This window comes from Chenopodium album, chromosome 24, assembly GCF_948465745.1.
Source record: "Chenopodium album chromosome 24, dcCheAlbu1.1, whole genome shotgun sequence".
Lineage (NCBI taxonomy): Eukaryota > Viridiplantae > Streptophyta > Magnoliopsida > Caryophyllales > Amaranthaceae > Chenopodium > Chenopodium album.
Genome location: NC_137857.1, coordinates 5,316,925 through 5,335,209, shown reverse-complemented (window position 1 = coordinate 5,335,209; position 18,285 = coordinate 5,316,925). Strand labels below are relative to the sequence as shown.

The following is an 18,285-nucleotide window of genomic DNA, read 5'->3' as shown; positions in this document are numbered from 1 at the left end:
AATCTTCAGTTAATAAAAGCTGTATCTCTAAGAATATGGCACAAAACTATGTTTTTTATTATCTTCAGTTGATAATAAGTACAGTTGTGATAAGTTCTAAGATTGTTCGATTTTCAAACATTTTCATTATGTGATACCTACTTTGATGGAAGAACCATGAAGAAAGAAGTATGTATTAATTATTCATTCTTTTTTCTAAATTGTATTGATAAACATGTTAATAATCATTAAATAGCAACATTGTCATGCTCCACTAAGAAGGAAATTAAACATTGATATAAGATTACAAATTTACAACCACCAAAATAAAAAAATCGTCTAATGCAAACCTTTCAAACTATAACCATACCATTAATCTTGCTCCAAGTTCCATTCCTACAGCAAGGGGGCAAAACTATCACAAAATAAAACTAAACAAAGACATCAGACACACTATTCCGTATACGGTAATTACAACTTACAAGCCAATCCTTTTTTTGTTTTTTTTTTTTTTTTTTGGAGGGGCAGAGGTGTATGTTGTTGGCCACAAAATTAGTAGCTTCTCGCAAAACCTTGGTGTAGCTCAGTTACTGCCCAGAGAAACTGCTGGCCCTCCTTCATGTGTCACTATGAGTGCTCGATATTTGGATTGCAGAATCGGTAGGTGCGTGCAGTACCAATTTGCCACACCACATAGCTCAAAATACAAATACAAAAGCTACACTAGCTGAGAAAGAATATAATAAGTACCTTCTGTATGGTATTATATATTGCCTTTCAATTCTTGCATTGGGAATGTGATGAATTAAAAGCAAAACACCGCCATAAGTGGACTCTAACTGTTTCATTTCTGCCCGATATGGTGTATAAAATGTACAAACACAAAATTGCAACTTAGTTCCTTTTTCCAAATGAAGGCCCTTTGAGTTGATGCACACAGAAAAAAAAAAATTGCCTGACCTGCATGAGAAGAGCAGAAAAATCAGTTATATAAATGAAGTTACTCTGATATATAGGATTAGAAGCAGAGAAGGATTCAATACAGCTATATATTATGCTTTAAAGGTATAATCCTTTCCTTCTGTCCTATTCTATCATGTTACACCATAAGGCATACCCTATACTCGAAAACCATCTACTATTTTATCAATGAAAATCAACATAAGCCCAAGTAATCCATCTGTTCAGCAACACGTTTAAATACAACTATACATTTGTCATATGCAAAACAATATCTCAACTGATATTAAACTTATATCTGGACTCAACAACTTTACAAGAATTACAACTGGCCTATTAAAGCAGCCCCGCATGTTCTTGTTGACCTAAACATGGTGTCTAATGATGTAGTGTCCTCTATAGCATCAAAGATACTTGGAGACTTTCAGGGAAGCTCATCTCACCTAGGTTGTGGGAATTATTTTGCAGATATCTTCCCAAATCACTGTCCCTATTAATGGGCAGGACACATATATACACCAGGATCAACATGGACAACATCATTGAAGCCAATTTCTCAATAAGATGACAGAAAGTCTCTGAACATTGGACTTGTTAGATAGGATTGAATCAAAATTTAATCACATTCATTCAGTAACAAGTTTCGAAAGGGTTGTGATTTAAAAACTGTTCGATAGGGTTGTGATTTGTGAATTATCACTGCATATAGCCCTTGAACTCAATTTGATAACTCTAGTCATGTTACGAGTTGGGACATTCAGTTAATAAAGCTACTGTTTTTTAACATAGTAATAACAATCAACCAGAAAACCATCCAATACAAATCTAGGCAACCTCACCCTCATAAATTTCGAACTATTGAGAGAAACAAACAATTAATCAGATAGGACAAAACAATGCATGTGAAGACTGCAGAAATTAAGAGACAAGCTAAGCATATTCACTAACTCACCTCAATTAAGAAATTACACATCTGGAAATATTGGTGCTGGGTACTTCAGGAGTAACCTAAGATCTGAGACATACTTCATGGCATCTGAAGTGGAAATATCTTAATCAAGCCTGATCGAGTGCATAATATATTTTTGACACCCGTCGCCGCAGTAATGGTTCAAGGCGGAATGACGGTACTCCAGTGTACCACCTTTTTGCATCATCCATCTCGTTCCATGCTTGTACAATCTCGTCAATCCTGAAACCTACACCTAATATCATGACACATAGTTAAGCATTCCATATGGCAAAAGGGTTGAAATTAATGCATAATTCTGTAAAAGATTTAGACATACTACCTTCTACCCCGGAATCATTAGAACAGTGATTCTTCACCATAACAGCTATATCAGTTGGAGAAGCTCCTGCAAGTTCAAATTTTCCAAGAGCGACCTCCAGACATTCATGCCAAACCGGCAGGTCTAGCTTAAACTCCATGATAGATCTTTCATAAAGCATGGTACCCCATAGAACATTAACCTGGGAACTGATAGTCATGGCCATCTCTTCACTATCAATAGTTGATATATCTTTAAATAGACGATCAAAACCCATTTTCTGCATCTGAGCATGGCTGTTTTTAAGGCTGGAGATTGCACTTTGACGCTGCAGCTCTGAATCCTCCCACATTTGCACGCCTTTTTCTATGTTTTCCTCAGCTTTATTATACAGATCAAGGACACCATTTGGTGACCATGTGTCTAAATCATCAGTGTTTGCAACTGCATAGTACCAAGTAAGTTTTGCCTGCTCAAATTGTTGTAGTGCTAACGCTAGATGACCTTCATAGAAATTTGGCTTTATCTTAAGTGCTGCTTCATATTTCTGCCCTGCTTTCTCATACTCCTGTTGGGCCCAATCATAGGCAATTTTTACCTGATCGAGCATAATTTGTTGGGTCGAATCTTCTACAAAATGCACTCGCTTCCTTGCCCGTGCCATGTGGACGTTTCCCCAATTAAACAGTGCCAATGCTGCCATTTCCTGAAACTTTTCAGCTGCTATGTCAAACAGGACCTGAGCTTCTTCACAACTAATTGTCTCTTCCATGGCCTCAGAATAGAGCTTCACCCCTAGCTCATGAAGATCCAAGTATGCATCAGAGCTGAATCCAACGTAATTTTTGAACAATTGAGCAAATGGGACAATCCATTCTTCAATGCACAATGTCCCCTGCTCCTTTACTTTTTTTCCTCTACAACTTCCGTTCTCTGATATATCTTTACCTCTTATTTTCTCATACAAAGGATCATGCTCTGGGCTAACTTCTACTATGTAAATCTTCACGGAACCTTGGGGGCCGGCAGATGCTTCAGCCAATCTTAGCTCATCACTGGTAGTAATAGTGATCATGTCACCCTCATGATCTTTGTATTTGACAAGAACTGCCTTTGACGTTGGAAACCTATCCTGTATGACCTCCCTCAACTTTAAGAGACTACAATTTACAGGCAGTTGTGCCCACCTAATATCCTCTCCAAAAACCAATTTCACATTATTCTTTGGCTCATCTCCATTGGCATAAGACATCTTCTCCTCAACCACCACCTTATCTTCAGTTTTCTTCTCTAACAGATCCTCAACTTCTCTCTGCTGACTATCTTCTGCTTTTGTTTGTACATTGGTCTTCAACGCCTTCTTCTTTTCTTGGGATCTGGCTTTTTTATCTTCCTTAACAGCCACTGTCTTCTTGTTTACTGTTTTCTTTTCCAATATGTCCTCCAAGCAATTTCCGTCATCTTCTGCCTTCTCCTCCTCATATTTCGAGTTACTTTTCTTCTTCGATTTCTCTTTTACTGCTTTGGATAGAGGCTGTGAAGCTGGAGCACTAGGTGATTCAATATACTCAGGAAGAGGATGGTCAAATACCCTATCACCTCTACTTTCTATAGTCTGCTTTACCCTCTCCGCTATCTCCAAGGCTGTTAAATTGTTCGGCTCCATGGATAGAACTGCATTCAAATCCCTTAAAGCCAACTCCAACCTGTTGAGCCCCTCATAACACCTAGCCCTCTTTATAAGAGCCTTGCTGTACTTTGGAGTAACTTCTAGAGCTAAATTACATTCATGAACAGCTCGAGGATAATCACTTATACCCATTTGCATATAACAAGCAGCCATGTTGCTGCGAAGATAAGCTACATCTATGTGATTTCTCGGTAGCAACTTGACCGCCTTTTCGTACTTCAACAAGGCTCCTTCAGAGTCCCTCCCTTGAAACAATCTGTTACCCTCATCCTTCAACTCCTGTGCCATGGCAATGAAAACTTCTGTATCCTTATCATACGCCCTCGGACTGTTATCTACTGATCTAGGTTGCTTTTGGGTCAAATCTCCTGATTTCTCCCCAATTTGTTTTTTCTTCTTCCCACTTGACCTCCCCATTGCAGACCTACCAACCCAAATTCACAAAATTTTCAGTTCCACAACACTAGATCATTCCTTTCTTAGATATACTTCATACATATCTAACAAAATACATAATCTTACCAATTTTACACTATAGATTTTGAGAGATATTAATGGTCAAAGTTCGATCTTGAAAATCCGAAAATTCCATATAACAATAATCACTATTTAGGAATGTAAGGAGTATCAATTAATTCAAAAATGCAGGAAGAATTTCTATCAGCATTATCTCTTACAAGCTAGAAACCCATTTAAAATCCCACAATTTTTGTTTTTTTCAATCATCAATATTTAGCTACTATGCCATCAAACATCACCAAAATCATAATCAACCATTCAATAGCATAAATACATTAAGCTGAAATGAGCTCAAATAAATCAATTAATTTAACATAATATAAAGTTAAATACTTACAAGGAGGCAAAACACCTATCTTCAGCAGACAAAAAAAGAGTAATCTGGGTAACAAAATTCCTGCAAAATTACACCCACCACAAAAAATTGGAGAGAGAAAATGATAAACTTGGAAGAATTGTTAGAAGACCCCCAAATACAAATGGGTCCTCCTTTCTTTTTATCTTGAATAACTTTTTTTACAGCTTAGCATCAAAGCCACATGAAAAAGATAAGAAATGAGCTGCAAATTTTGTTTCTTTTTCCAGAAATAAATATAAAATTAACCCAGAATTTTGAAATTTTCAAATAAATACAAATTGGGTATTTGCCATATTCTCCCAAATGGCAGAAATTTGTATAAATCTTCTTTGGGATTGAAGTAGGTTTTATAAATTTTTGTGTATGATTTATGTATAAATGGAAATATAGAATTTCTGTATTTTGATATGAAAAATGTTTTTTTTGGGAGGAAAAAAAGGAGGAATATAAAATAACAGAGTATGGTAGGAAAGAGATCTGAGCTATGCTTAGTTGCTTGCCAACAACACGCACTCTTTCTTTTCCTTTCCCTCTTTCTCTCTCTACACGCTATCGGATTCCCTTCTTCTTCAAATTACTACTTTTTTTTTTATATAGTAAAAAATAAACAAATAAATAAATAAAACCCTTATTCCATACAAAAATATGTCTCGTGTGAGGTTGGCAACACCCTGTGGCCACTTGTAAAAAAACAAAGTAACTTTTATAACACTGATCATCTATCTTCTATATCACTGATTGAGTAACCCTTATTTATAGCACTAACTTAGTAATCTCATAACATTGTCCGAGTAATCCCTATAACACTAGTGAAGTAATCTATATAATAGTTGTGACCAGTTACATATAAGAATTTATATATAAAATATAGATTTTTTTTTATTTTTATCAAGATCCATATGAATTGGTGGAAATTAATATTTTTTATATAGAATAGTATATGTAAGCTTTGGATACTCTTATCATAAATTTGGAAGGTTTTGCAAATGGTAACATGAGTACAATTGCAGATTTGAGGAATCAAGATTGTTAAAGTGGAGTAATATTAATATCAACTAACAAATACAAAATGTTAGTAAGAATATTCAACCCCTACTAAAAATCATGATAAAATTATCTACTGTTAAGATTTTTTAAGCACACAATACTCCACAATCAAAACATGTATAGTACACATTTCTAATGCATAGGAAGTATAATATCTGAAAATTAGGTACGTAACTTGTAACATATATCGACATTAATTATAAAACCAAAGCTGGTAAACCAATTAATCTTAATGACATATTGTTGAATTGTACAATCACTTAGATTTTATTGGTAGAGTTGTTATATATTTCATGTAAAGAAAATATATTGCCAAGAACGTTAACTATCAACTTAACATGTCATAAATGTAAGGAACATTGTTGTGATTACCCTTTTAAAAATTATATTTATGCTAATACTCTCAATCTTCATCATTTCTCTTTACTTCAAATTCATCTCAATAAGACGTAATGAATGTTGAAAAAAGGGACAAATTTTACAATACTTTATATACGAAAGATAGTTGATCTTGATTTAAAACAATAATAAATTAGAGAAGAAATACGAAGTACGTATTTAAAAATGTTAGGGTGGTGTTCACGTCACTCTAACAATACTATCTGTTGTAAAGGGTAACGAATTCTCGCGGGAATTTTCAACTGTCAAAAAAAAGGCTGACAAAAGTTGTTTGGATTGTTTGTAAAGTCTCCACCAAAAAGTGTGGGACTATCGTCTTTCGTCTACCCATTTGCCTTTTAGTGGACACCAAGCCAAACATGTCCTTAATGTCAGTATGTCACACCATACCTGATACCCCACTATTCCACTATCATATTTCTAATTTTCTAATGTATAATTATTTATTACATATTATTTTTTGAGAAAAATATTATATTAATGTCTTATCAATCCCTTTTATTTTAATTTGACTTTTTACAATGTTTAACACGCGTCTTAAAAACGCATAAGTATATATCTTTATTTTTATACGGATAAAAACTATAAAAACTTGATATTCATAAATTATACAATGAAATTAATGTAACAGAATTTCACATAACTATAAAATCTCTTATAGATTACTAAGAATTTATGATTTAAATTTTAACCCAAGTATTAACAATGGAAAAAAAAAAATAGAGACCAAGACAATAATTGATTAGTAAATATGAATGGCATCGAGTCATTGTCCTTTTAACAATAAACCCATATTTGCTTGTTTAATAAATTAAACGATAATACAACTTGGTTGATTTAACATAATTCAAAAAAGTATTGTAGTTTTGTTGATTAAAAGAGTGATAGAATATAAAACATATTCCTATGGTTGAGGCTCGGAAATATGTTTTATACTCTATCAAAGAGAATACAACATAGACAAATTATGAGAATTGAATTTTTATGTAGGGAAAAAGATTAAAGATTTTAGATGAAATTAGACCGATAATATTATCAATAACTTTTGTATACATCCGGTGTACAATAATTTACTGTACATCGGGGGTCACTTTTTATCAAATTTAGGGTCACTTTTACAATTTTTTGGGTAACTTTTATCAATAAAGTATAAATACTTAGTAACATTTATTTATGTTAGGGTAACATTTATCCATATTAGGGTAACTTTTGCTTATTTTAAGGGTAACTTTATAACGGATGTACAATAAAATTTAAAAGTTTGTGTAATATTAAAACCCCACTCTAACAATAATGAATATCCGAAAAGCTAAAGCTATAACATTATAAGTTATTGAAGGTAACAATTCAACAATACTGTTTAGAGAAATTATATTCATACACTCTAAAATTTATTGATTATTGTATCGAATAAACAATATAATTACTCTTGGTTGTTTTTAATTGATAAGGAATCTTTCCTCCTTTTTTTTTTTTTTTTTTTGTGAAATCCTCACAAACCAATTTAGACCAACCTTTCAAAATTGCAAGTTACACTCTTGGGAGGGTGTGAAAATAAGAAAATTTCTACTCCAAAAAGACGATAACATATTTTAAAATCAGTTTTACATTAAATATCTAAGTATGCTCTTTTATTTACATTGACCTAAATTTTTAAAATAATAACTACAACTTTATTGGTATCATCATCAATATATATCCTCAACCAATTTTTAGTTTTCTTTTGTTTATAAAAAAATTAGTTTTTTTTTTTTGAAATAATAATAATAAAAAAAATTACTTCATAGAATTACTACTTTTTTAAAAAATAGAAAAAAAAAATTAAAAAAATTTGGCCCAAATCTAATTGTATCTTTTAAACATTCTGAATCTTAGGATATCTTTTCCTTTCTTGCCCATTTTCTATGGGACTTTGGTTTTTTTCGTCAGTCTTTAAGTGGCTCGGTCACATCCCTCAGATTAATTAATCAAAACCCATGATTTATTTCGCTTTTTAAAACTCACTTCACCTACATACACTCCTTCCTAAAATAGCTATCTTATTTTGGAGTATTTATTTTTAAGAACTATTTTGCTAATATTCATTGTATTTTTATTCAAGCTTTCTCTATGTTTAAGGAATGGGAATCACAGTCGCTTCTTGATGCCATCCATTTTCCTATTACGACAACCACCACTGCCGTCACCTCCCCCCCCCCCCTCACCCTATCACCCACCTACTGTATCGTGGCCTCCACCCCCATACGGTTTTTGTAAAACTTAGTTTTGATGGTTTTGCCAATCAATTAGAATTCTGCTACTGCAGGTGTGGTCCATCGGAACCACCTGGTGACCTGGGTAATCATGAGGCCAGATGTACTTCATTATAATTTAAGCTCTTGTCCGGCCTTCCTCACAAAAGCTATTAGCCTTCGCAATGGCCTCCTTCTTGTTAGGGATTTCAATAATTCTGATATTTTTATTAAAGACGATAATCTTACTATTATTAATATTTTGTAGGGTCATTTCAACTGTTTATGGATACCTAAACTTCTTATGGTGGATTTCAAGGCTATTTTGGATTCTTTTTCGAGCTTTTAGGCAAGACATATCTATTGGGAAGAAAATCGGGCAGCAGACTATGTTGCCTCTCTTGGCTATTATACTCCAACTCAACAAAGTATATACTACGTATCTGTTTTTAGATATATCTTAAATTAGCTTATTTTTACTCCTTGATAGTTTATATCACGGACTCAAGATTTTGTAAAAAGACGTACCTAAAATCTCCTCCACATATCTTAAATTAAAAAAAATGTATCTTTTAAAGCCCATGCACTATCTTCCTCCCAAATCCTCCTCTTGGTAATCTATATCCAAATCCAAGCCCAGATCCGAATCCATCACACTTTGATCCATTCTAAACTAACCCTTTAATTTTCCTTCTTCTTTTTATTTCTTTCTTTATTAAACGATTTAGGAGTATTTTGATTGGTCCAAATAACGTGGCAATTTCAAATTCCAATATCCTTAACTATCACGGATCTCACACCCGTACCCGTTTGCAACAATTAACGACCCAACCAACTTCTTCCTTCTTCTTCATCATTCATTCTTCCATTTTCTCTCTCCTACAAGGAACAATTTCAAGAATTAATCCTGGGTTTTTGATTAATACAAGTATTTGTTTTTATCAAAGATGAGATTTTCTTGGTTAATTATTGCCCAGATTTTTCTTTTCTTCTTATCCCAGAAAATTTTAGCTGATCCAGTAATCACAACTCGATTAGGTAAATCATATCATACTCTTTCCTTTCTAAAGTTTCATTTTTTTTTTTTTAATCGAATTGCTTAGTTTACATTGTTCTTGCTCAAATTATAATGCTCATTTTTAGTACGAATATAAAGTTGATTATGATTCGATTTTTCTTCTTAACAGTTAAGTAATTTAGAACCCTAATTATGAGTGTTTTCTGGGTTTAATTTCTGTTGTTATTTAGTTGATGAAAACAAAGATTTGTTTGTTCTGTAGCTGGAGGTTCTGGGTTTTATTAGGTTTTAGTTTATAAGCCTTTGAATTTTGAGCTAAGTATGAATTTCCATTAGTGGATATCTGGACTATATTTTGGTTTTGAGTTAATGGGTTGATAACCTTGATGCTAATCAAAGAGTGGTTTTCTTTTTGTTGGTTGAAATTGTTTTGGAAAAATCGATTCGCTTGAGCAAGTTATTTCTATGTAATGGTGATTTGTTTAGTGGTTTTAAGTTGTTAATTTCCTGGTTGAATGATTGTGAAGAATTTAAATGATTCGCGGTAGTGTCGAACATAATCTGATTAAAGATGGTATCTAGAGAATGGGAATTGTTGGATGCCAAAGCTAATCGAATAGGTGGATCAAGAATTAGAAGAAACAGTCTCCATGTTATCAATAGGCTAAGGTTACATGTATGACATTTTTCACATCTAGTCCTTTCCTTGACTTAAGAGCTTCCTATTAGACCTGTGCTACCACGAATGCAGTATGTTTTGTTATGCGGAATGGATAAGTAATATGCTTCCCACTGTCGTTCTAGCCCAAAAATTCATTGCACCATGTACCATATACCACTACTTATTCTGTAATTATGAATTTTGGTCTATGTGGACGTTAGCGAATTAGTGGACGCTGCTTTAGGACAAAAGGTATGAATCATGTGATGTTGATGTTAATGTAGACACCTAAGACTAAGCGGGTACAGATTCACATCCGTACCAAAATACCAACTTACCATATTGTCTTGGAATTTTTAAGGGACTGCTGGTTTGTTTACTTGATGATCTGCAAACTTTAAAGACCTATGACCTGCTTCATCTGTAATCTAATGTTATTAGCTGCAAATTTAAACTTTTTGATATTTCTTGTTTATTTGAATGATAGGATGGGCTTCTACTATGATTCTTGTTCATATTACCACCTCTTTTACATTATTTTGACTAACTTTGATCATCAATTTGTTAAATGTGTATATTGATTGACAATGTGAATATAGTATAATTCAGTTTGTTTAATAAAATTCTTTTACAAACCCCTCTATTTATCATTTTTACTATAGTGATTGATAGATATTCTAGGTCAATTTATTAAGAAGAAGAGAAACCAAGAGAACCAAATTCTGTATTAGTCTTACTACAGCGATATTCCTGACCATTTGTTTGGAAATGGAAACTTACTTCTGTTTATTGCTCAAAACGCAGGTGGCACAAATTCTGATAGGTCACGTGAACCAAAATACAAGATTGAATTCCACTCCGAAGATGCGCCATATATTCCTGTAAGCTAGCTGATAAAAGTGTAGATTTTTTCTTAATCTATCATGAACTTTTTATTCATCTTCGGATTGCTTATGATACTGCTGAACTTTGAGATACCTTTTCGGTTTGGTTCACTCTTTATCTTTCTTGACTAATGGATCAATTAAGTTTCAAACATATTCTACGTTGAGATTGTTCGCAAGAACTTTTACTTTGATATTAAAGCTAGTAACTGATTTTGTCCCACCTAGCATGTGTTCCAATATCAGTGTTGAGGACATAATTTCGCCTTGCTTTGTTCTCTACTTGTGAGAAGCTATGAGGTGGTTGGTGGTATGAGAGCTCTAGTTATGAAGCTGTTTAGACTTAACCTGTTATTTTCCACTACTCAGTTGTTGGACCTGTAAATTTTTCTTCTTATTCATAGAAAGTTTGTTTCCTTTTGTCTCTTAATTAAGTTTTAAAAGTTTCCAATACTAAAGCTAAGCTATCTTGTTCTCTAGAGCAATCTAGTGCTCTTAAATGAACTTACTGAATCCGACTCAGCTATGTCTTGATCTCAGACTCTCAGACATAGTTTATTCACACTTCTAAGCCTCTCAAAATCATTTAAGTAGCTAACCATTCTATACTTAAAAATAGAAGGATTGGAAGGGAAAAGGTCAAATAACTCCAGTCTTACTGTTAGATGAGTGCTAGATATAGTTCAGCTATATTGGGTAGATTCCTTAATTTGTTAGTTCTCAAAAGCTTTCCTTGACGGCTTGAAGTGAGTCCACACAGAAGAAGTATAATTACAATAAGAGGCCAACCTAGTTTTCCATCTACTCACATTGTCTGAGGTAGGGAAATGGAATCATGTTAATGGCAGCATCCCCTTATATGTTGGCCAAACAATTTGGCATAGTTCTTCTGTTTGGATTATCTATCATATTCTGTGGTTTTCTTACTTTTAATCCACATATTAATGATATCATTGCTTGACATTGATATACAGGGTGATGACCAGGAGTCTGTCTTCATGCCAAATGAAGATGGGAAGAATTATTTGTGCTTCCTACCCAAGATTGAGAAACCTAAGAGTGGAAAGCCAGTCAGCCAATATAACACCAGTGGCATGATTATGGAAAGCGAAAAACGAATGAAAGTCAAGACACCAGATGAACTACTTGAAGTACTGGAGGAGCAGTGTCTTCTCAGGGTCAGTATGAATTCTCCTTTATATGAAGTTTTTGTTACATTGACTCTTCTGTTTTATGTACATTGAGGCTTTGTCTTAAATATGAAATCCTTGATTGCTTGATAATTGACCTTTACCCCTATATAGGTTTGAATCATTAATTGGTAGAGATTAATATTAGAAGTTAGATATAGATGGATTTTAACAATATCTGTATAACTTATCAACCCGGCTGAAATTTTGTGCTTATACTTGTGTGCAGTCCGTGCAAGGCTTGCAAAAGATGTTAAGGATTAAGATAATATATCATGTTTGCCATATCCCTACAAATGTCACTTTATTTTCAAAATCTGTTCCTGTATCCTGAATGAGCCATGGCATGTTATAGACCCAAATGTCTACACTTTACAATGCCTGTACTGGCATCTATTGTTTGGCATCTATTCAACTGCTGAAAGAAAAGTGGTTTCACTATAATCTCCCTACCCTTGCTTCCTATTTTTTTCTATTTGGGAGGAGGGAAGGGGGGGGTTAACCCTTTGTTCTTGCAGAAAGAAATCTTATTTTCCTGCTTCTGCAAAATGACTTGAATAACAGATTCATGGGTGAGGGGAGGAGGAGGTTGCATTTTTTCCCCCCCTGTATTATGTGCAATTGGTAGTAACTTGTTCCTGTTCCCTTTTATTGCAGCAAGAGGGTTGGTGGACGTATGAATTCTGTTTCAAGAAGAAACTGCGGCAGGTCCATTTGGAAGATGATAAGGTAGATTCATGAGTCTTTTGGTCTGTCTGTATACTTATTTTGCTAAAATTCTAACCATGTTACTGATTGCATCCTGGTGCTATTCAATGGGATAGTTTGATCATTGTGTAGTATAATGCTTTACTTTTAGGTGCATAGTGAATCATATCTTAAAATGAAAAAAACATAGTTCAATTCCATTATAAGATGACCTCTCATAACTGAAGAGATAAAGCAGGACTTGGCTTGTTTTCTGATTTAATCATTGGTAGCTATTGCTTTTGATATTCTATTCCTTGACGCAAATGGATTTGTGGGGTGGGGGTGGGGGACACAATTAAACTATTGATTTTTGCCAAATTTCAATAAAGTTGAACTCCTGTTTTATCTTGTAATTCTTTCCAATGCAACTATCTGCTGTTTGCCTTAGTTGTTTCAAATTTACCTCACCTTATATGAGAGTATAGGACAACTGGAGCATTTTTTAGCAGCCATTGGATAGCTATTCATTGTTGCATCCAAAATTTGCATGAAATTATGGGTTCTAAGTTTCTAACTAACATAAAACTATGATGATACAGATAGCTCAGGAGTTTGTGCTGGGAGAATATGATGCTGAAGCTACAGCTGCTTATAACCAGAATCTCTCTGACATATCTATATTGAAAGATCCACATTCTAAAGATGCTTCTCAGAGGTATGATAACTTTCAATCTTATAACTAGATTAATGTAGATATAATCTGGTTACTACTGCCTGACATAGATGCTATTGATGGTACGAGCTATGCAGGTATCATGCTCATCAATATACCAATGGAACAGTATGTGACCTTACAAATCAGCATCGAGAGACAGAGGTATAAACCTTTTACACTTCACCTGTCGACCTGCTCACACTTTGCCTGTGCTCATTATTAATTCCTTCCCGTATTCATCTCAGGTACGATTTGTGTGTTCAGAGGGCAAATCTATGATTACCTCTATTACAGAGTTATCCACCTGTAAATATGCACTTACAGTTCAGTCTCCGATGCTTTGTTCACACCCGTGAGTCTCTCTCTTGCTCGTGTTCTGTTTTCATTACTAATTATTCATCCCTAATGTCTGGAATCATATGTCACATTGTTTCAAGTTGTAAAAATTTTTGACCTTTCTAATAGATTTCCCAATATACTACACTAAAATAATATGATGGAGAGATCTTTTTTGTACAATAATGTTATATTCTTAATGACGAGGGGATGAATCGTTGTGATATATCATTTGAATTGGAAAGAAATCTTGCTTGTTACATAACCAAATGTCCTCTTTGCAGTCTTTTCCAAGAAGAGCGGCCAGTTTGGCATGTCATCCATTGCAACTTGCTTTCCAAGGATGCCAAAGATACGAAAGCAGAAGAAGATACTAAGCATGACAATGAAATCAAATTGGTTTTGGATGTCGAATATCCATTTGGCGTTGGTGCTGATGATTCTGCTGCATAATTTTATTGTATTCATCTATTTTTTGTTCATTAACGTGTAGGGAGAGAAATTGAGAGAAGGAAATGAAATTATTACTGATAATGCCAAATGTAGATTATTGTAATTTTGTAGATTGCTCCCTTTCTCCAAAAATATAAGCTTTTATGATATTTATCCCTCCCCTGAAAAGACTGGATGAACGTGCACGCGGGGGTGTCGATGGAGCGGGTTAGGCGCAGATGTAGGTTCTCCGTTCCTACTTGAAGTTTTCATTTTTCATCTCCTCTACTGCCTTTGTTTCAATACATTAATTTCATTAAAGTAAAACTCAATATGCTAATATACTCGTATTACATTATAAACCAATCACATCTTGGCCTAGTGGCAAAGGTTGAGGGTATTCCATATCATATGGCAGGAACGAATCCTCCCTTCTATTGGCAATGTCCTCAAACAGAAAAAGAAAAGCAAAATATGGTCAATATCAAGAGTATCCCTGGGTAAAATTTTCAAGATATGATATCCTTAATTCCTTAGTATACCTTGTACATGTTCAATAGAATGATATCTGTACATAATCCTCCTATTTTGGATATATAATAATTTATTATGGGTAATAAATAATACTCTAGAAAATTCCTCAAAAAAGAGAAAAAAAAAAAAAAAAAAAAAAAAACTCTAGAATATTATTACATCATCTATTACTAATCCTTCAAAAATAAGATAGTGAAAATCAATTATTAAGTGTCACATATATCAAATACGAGTACATTTTTATGAATTGGAATATTTGCATTAAATTAACTTTAAATATAGGAAAAGTTTCATTTGAAGTAAGTAAATATTATTATGAATTGGATTATTTACAATGGTAATATGCAAAATATTTTGCATTTTTTTTTTCTTTCAAAAAAAAAAAATATGCAAAATATTTTGATAAACGGAGATATTTACAATGAAAAATGTAAATGTGAGAATATAGGAAACAATTTTCCGTAAAACATAATCCTCTTTCAAAAACGAAGTAATGTTACTTCGTATTTTTTTTAAAAAAAAAATTAGTACAACATTCTCCGTGTTACAATTAAAAAAGAACGGATAAAATACCAATTATGGTTATGACTAAACGAACCCTAGACTATAGTTGCCCTTGCCCAAACCCCCAATCCCCAACACCCAAATACACATACACCCTCTCTCTCTCCTTTGCTCATCCAGTGTCCACTTTCTCTCTCCTCTCGGTATCTCCAACTTTTTACCTTTTCTTTTCTTTCTTTTTATCTCCAATTTTCAATTTATCCCCTTTAATTTTCTTCTCAAATTTGCAGGGTTTTGGGAACCATGGAATTAGGGTTTTACAGCTCTCAATTGGGTCAAATTAATGCCTCCTCCAACTTGGAATTTGTGATTTTGGAAACCCTTTTGCTCGCTGGAAATTCTCTTGCTTGTCTTCTTCTTCTGGTATAATTTCTCTTAATTTTTGCTCCTTTTTCTTGTTAAATTTGGGTATTTTTGTTTCTTAATTCTCTCAATTTTTTCTCTAATTTTATGCATTTTATTTTTGCTAAATCTCTCTATATGTTTGAAATTGGTTGTTTTTATTTGAATATTAGTTAGCTAATTTTGTTAGGGTTTTTAATTTGGTAATTTAACTAAATGTACATTCCATGTTTTTGCTTTAAGAAGAATAATTGCAGTTTGTTCTGGTCAATATGATTTCGATTATGTCACATTTCAGCAAGATTTTGGGATGTACTGGTCTGAAATGGAAGCATGAGTTGTGAATTGTGGTTTGTTTAGCTGTATTTGAATAAATTGCTCGTCGAATAAGCAAATTTTTGGGGTTCTTTTTGCTTTCTATTGTTTGTCTCACTATGAATTGTTTTACTTCTGCAATTTAATGGACAATTGTCTGTATAAATGACATGCTTCCTTTATTAGATTTGGTTGCTTTTGAGAATTTCCTTTTATAAGTAGATTACAACTAGGCTTTGAATTATGTTTTTGGTTTTTTTGGACAGAGAAGTAGATACAACTAGGCTTTCAAATTAATGTTTTCGGATTTTTGGACAGAGAAGTAGATCAACTAGGCTTTCGAAGTACTGAGATGATAGGATATAGATTCTATATTTATTCCGGTTGTTTCTTCTAGAGAAAAAAAAGGGCTTCTTGTTTGCTATTCTTTGATCTTTAAGCATGTGAAAAACTTCCGACAAACCTTCGGGATTGCCTTCTGCCAGGGCTGGAACTGTTTTGACACACACTATTTCTTAATGGAACTGATTGCTAATCTTTTAAACTTTGGAATCAGATAAGTGACTGCACTTTGTAGGTTTAGTATGGATGGTCTGACTAGAGGATGATTAACTGTTCTAGAGCAAGTCTTGTTTGGGGATTGGAGGTAAACTTAGTAAGATTATCTGTTAAGTGGCTACACATTCTTTCTTCGGTTGGCCATCATGAGGCTAATAGGATGGATACTGTTTTCTCTTGAGAAGTGATGTACTGTAAAGTCGATTTTCATACTAAATCAAAACTTGTATGAACTACACAATCAAGTGCTCATCTCTGAAATTTGCTGTCTTTTTCTTAGATACTCAAGATTATGATGACAAATGAGTGTAATGGAGGTCTTTGGGGTTAGTTTGTGTATGAGAAAAGCCTTGCAACTTTTTTTCTTAATAGTAAAATGGTTTCATTATAAATGATCTGTGACACTTGTGTTCTCTCTAATTTCCACACTCCTTAAAAAGTTTGCTGAACAACAATTTTGATGATGTAAGAATTCGATTATACTATGGTAAATTGATGTTACTTGATATGGTTGCAGACTGGAGCTGTCTTAGGGAGTGTCAGCAAGCTGCCTGGTTTGACTGCTATCGAGGAGAGGTATATTCTTGCTTCAGTTTATGTGAAGTTGTAATTGGTATTTATAATCCTTAGTGTTTGATTGTTCAACAATGATTGTACAGGTTTCCTATAGAGGAGCTCCGTAAAACAGAACGACCTGGTCCTGAGAACAAAGATGGTAGTGACACAGAGGATGACGATGAAGAAGATGAAGATGCTGTAGAGGATCAGGATGATGATGACGATGAGGATTTCTCTGGAGGAGAAGCTGGGGGAGATGATGATGATGAGGGTGACCCTGAGGATGATGAGCCAGGGGCTAATGCTAACGGGGAAGGAGGAAGCGATGATGACGACGACGACGATGACGACGGGGATGATGATGATGACGATGCTGAAGATGGTGAGGAGGAAGAGGAAGACGAGGAGGAAGAAGATGACCAGCCCCCTGCAAAGAAGAGGAAGTGAGAATGAGCTTAGGGTTCAGTAGAGTTTTAGATTTGTTTTGCTTAAGCTTCCCATGCAGGAGTTCATTAGAGAGGGTGGAGGGCCTTTAGGACTATGTCTAGTTGGATCAGGTTAGTTATTTCGCATGGTGGTTTACACATTGGTTAACATTCGTAGGACTATGTCTATTGTGCACTCATTATTGTGATAAGTTTGTAGAATTGTTGATTATTCTAACTATGAATGTTACCTTTATCGAATTATGAAGTACTAGTTGGTCCTTTGCTGGGTAGACATTTTTTTTTATTATTTTCTTCTGTATATGTTTTTGCTTCATGGGAATTTCTGATCATTCCAAGAACCGTTAAGGTACGTCTTAATACTTTCAAATTGTCAAGTGATATGGCGATATATCAAGGGAAAAGAAGTCTACTAAAATATTGTTACATCATGCTCTTGCTTCCTGCCACAATTTGGCAATGTTTGTTTGGGCAAGCTACACTGTACTATGAATCTGTGATATTTGGTCATGGGATGGACCAGCTGCAGCTTGCAGGACATACAGGTTCATGTGAATGATGAAAATGTCAGCAGTGTCTTTGAGGGAG

The 18,285-nt window shown here is 34.0% G+C and overlaps 3 protein-coding genes across 3 annotated transcripts; 2 read left to right on the top strand and 1 right to left on the bottom strand.

The window, feature by feature from the left end:
* Positions 1–263: 263 nt before the first annotated feature.
* LOC145612228 (protein PHOX1-like) lies at positions 264–5,319 on the bottom strand. The gene is made up of 4 exons (XM_081667606.1): positions 4,757–5,319; positions 2,232–4,324; positions 1,892–2,144; positions 264–939 (listed from the first exon to the last, which is right to left on the bottom strand). Exons 2-3 carry the CDS (start codon positions 4,315–4,317, stop codon positions 1,996–1,998), a joined length of 2,235 nt encoding a protein of 744 aa, XP_081523732.1. The 5' UTR covers positions 4,318–4,324; positions 4,757–5,319; the 3' UTR covers positions 264–939; positions 1,892–1,995.
* Positions 5,320–9,270: 3,951 nt separating this feature from the next.
* On the top strand, positions 9,271–14,538 carry LOC145611928 (protein OS-9 homolog). The gene is made up of 8 exons (XM_081667310.1): positions 9,271–9,492; positions 10,938–11,014; positions 11,992–12,195; positions 12,865–12,936; positions 13,497–13,612; positions 13,708–13,774; positions 13,858–13,964; positions 14,233–14,538. The coding sequence occupies exons 1-8, from the start codon at positions 9,402–9,404 to the stop codon at positions 14,399–14,401; spliced, it is 903 nt and encodes a 300-aa protein (XP_081523436.1). The 5' UTR covers positions 9,271–9,401; the 3' UTR covers positions 14,402–14,538.
* A 965-nt stretch (positions 14,539–15,503) lies between these two features.
* LOC145611707 (uncharacterized) lies at positions 15,504–17,947 on the top strand. The gene is made up of 4 exons (XM_081667057.1): positions 15,504–15,621; positions 15,709–15,841; positions 17,211–17,269; positions 17,353–17,947. Exons 2-4 carry the CDS (start codon positions 15,722–15,724, stop codon positions 17,696–17,698), a joined length of 525 nt encoding a protein of 174 aa, XP_081523183.1. The 5' UTR covers positions 15,504–15,621; positions 15,709–15,721; the 3' UTR covers positions 17,699–17,947.
* Positions 17,948–18,285: the final 338 nt, after the last annotated feature.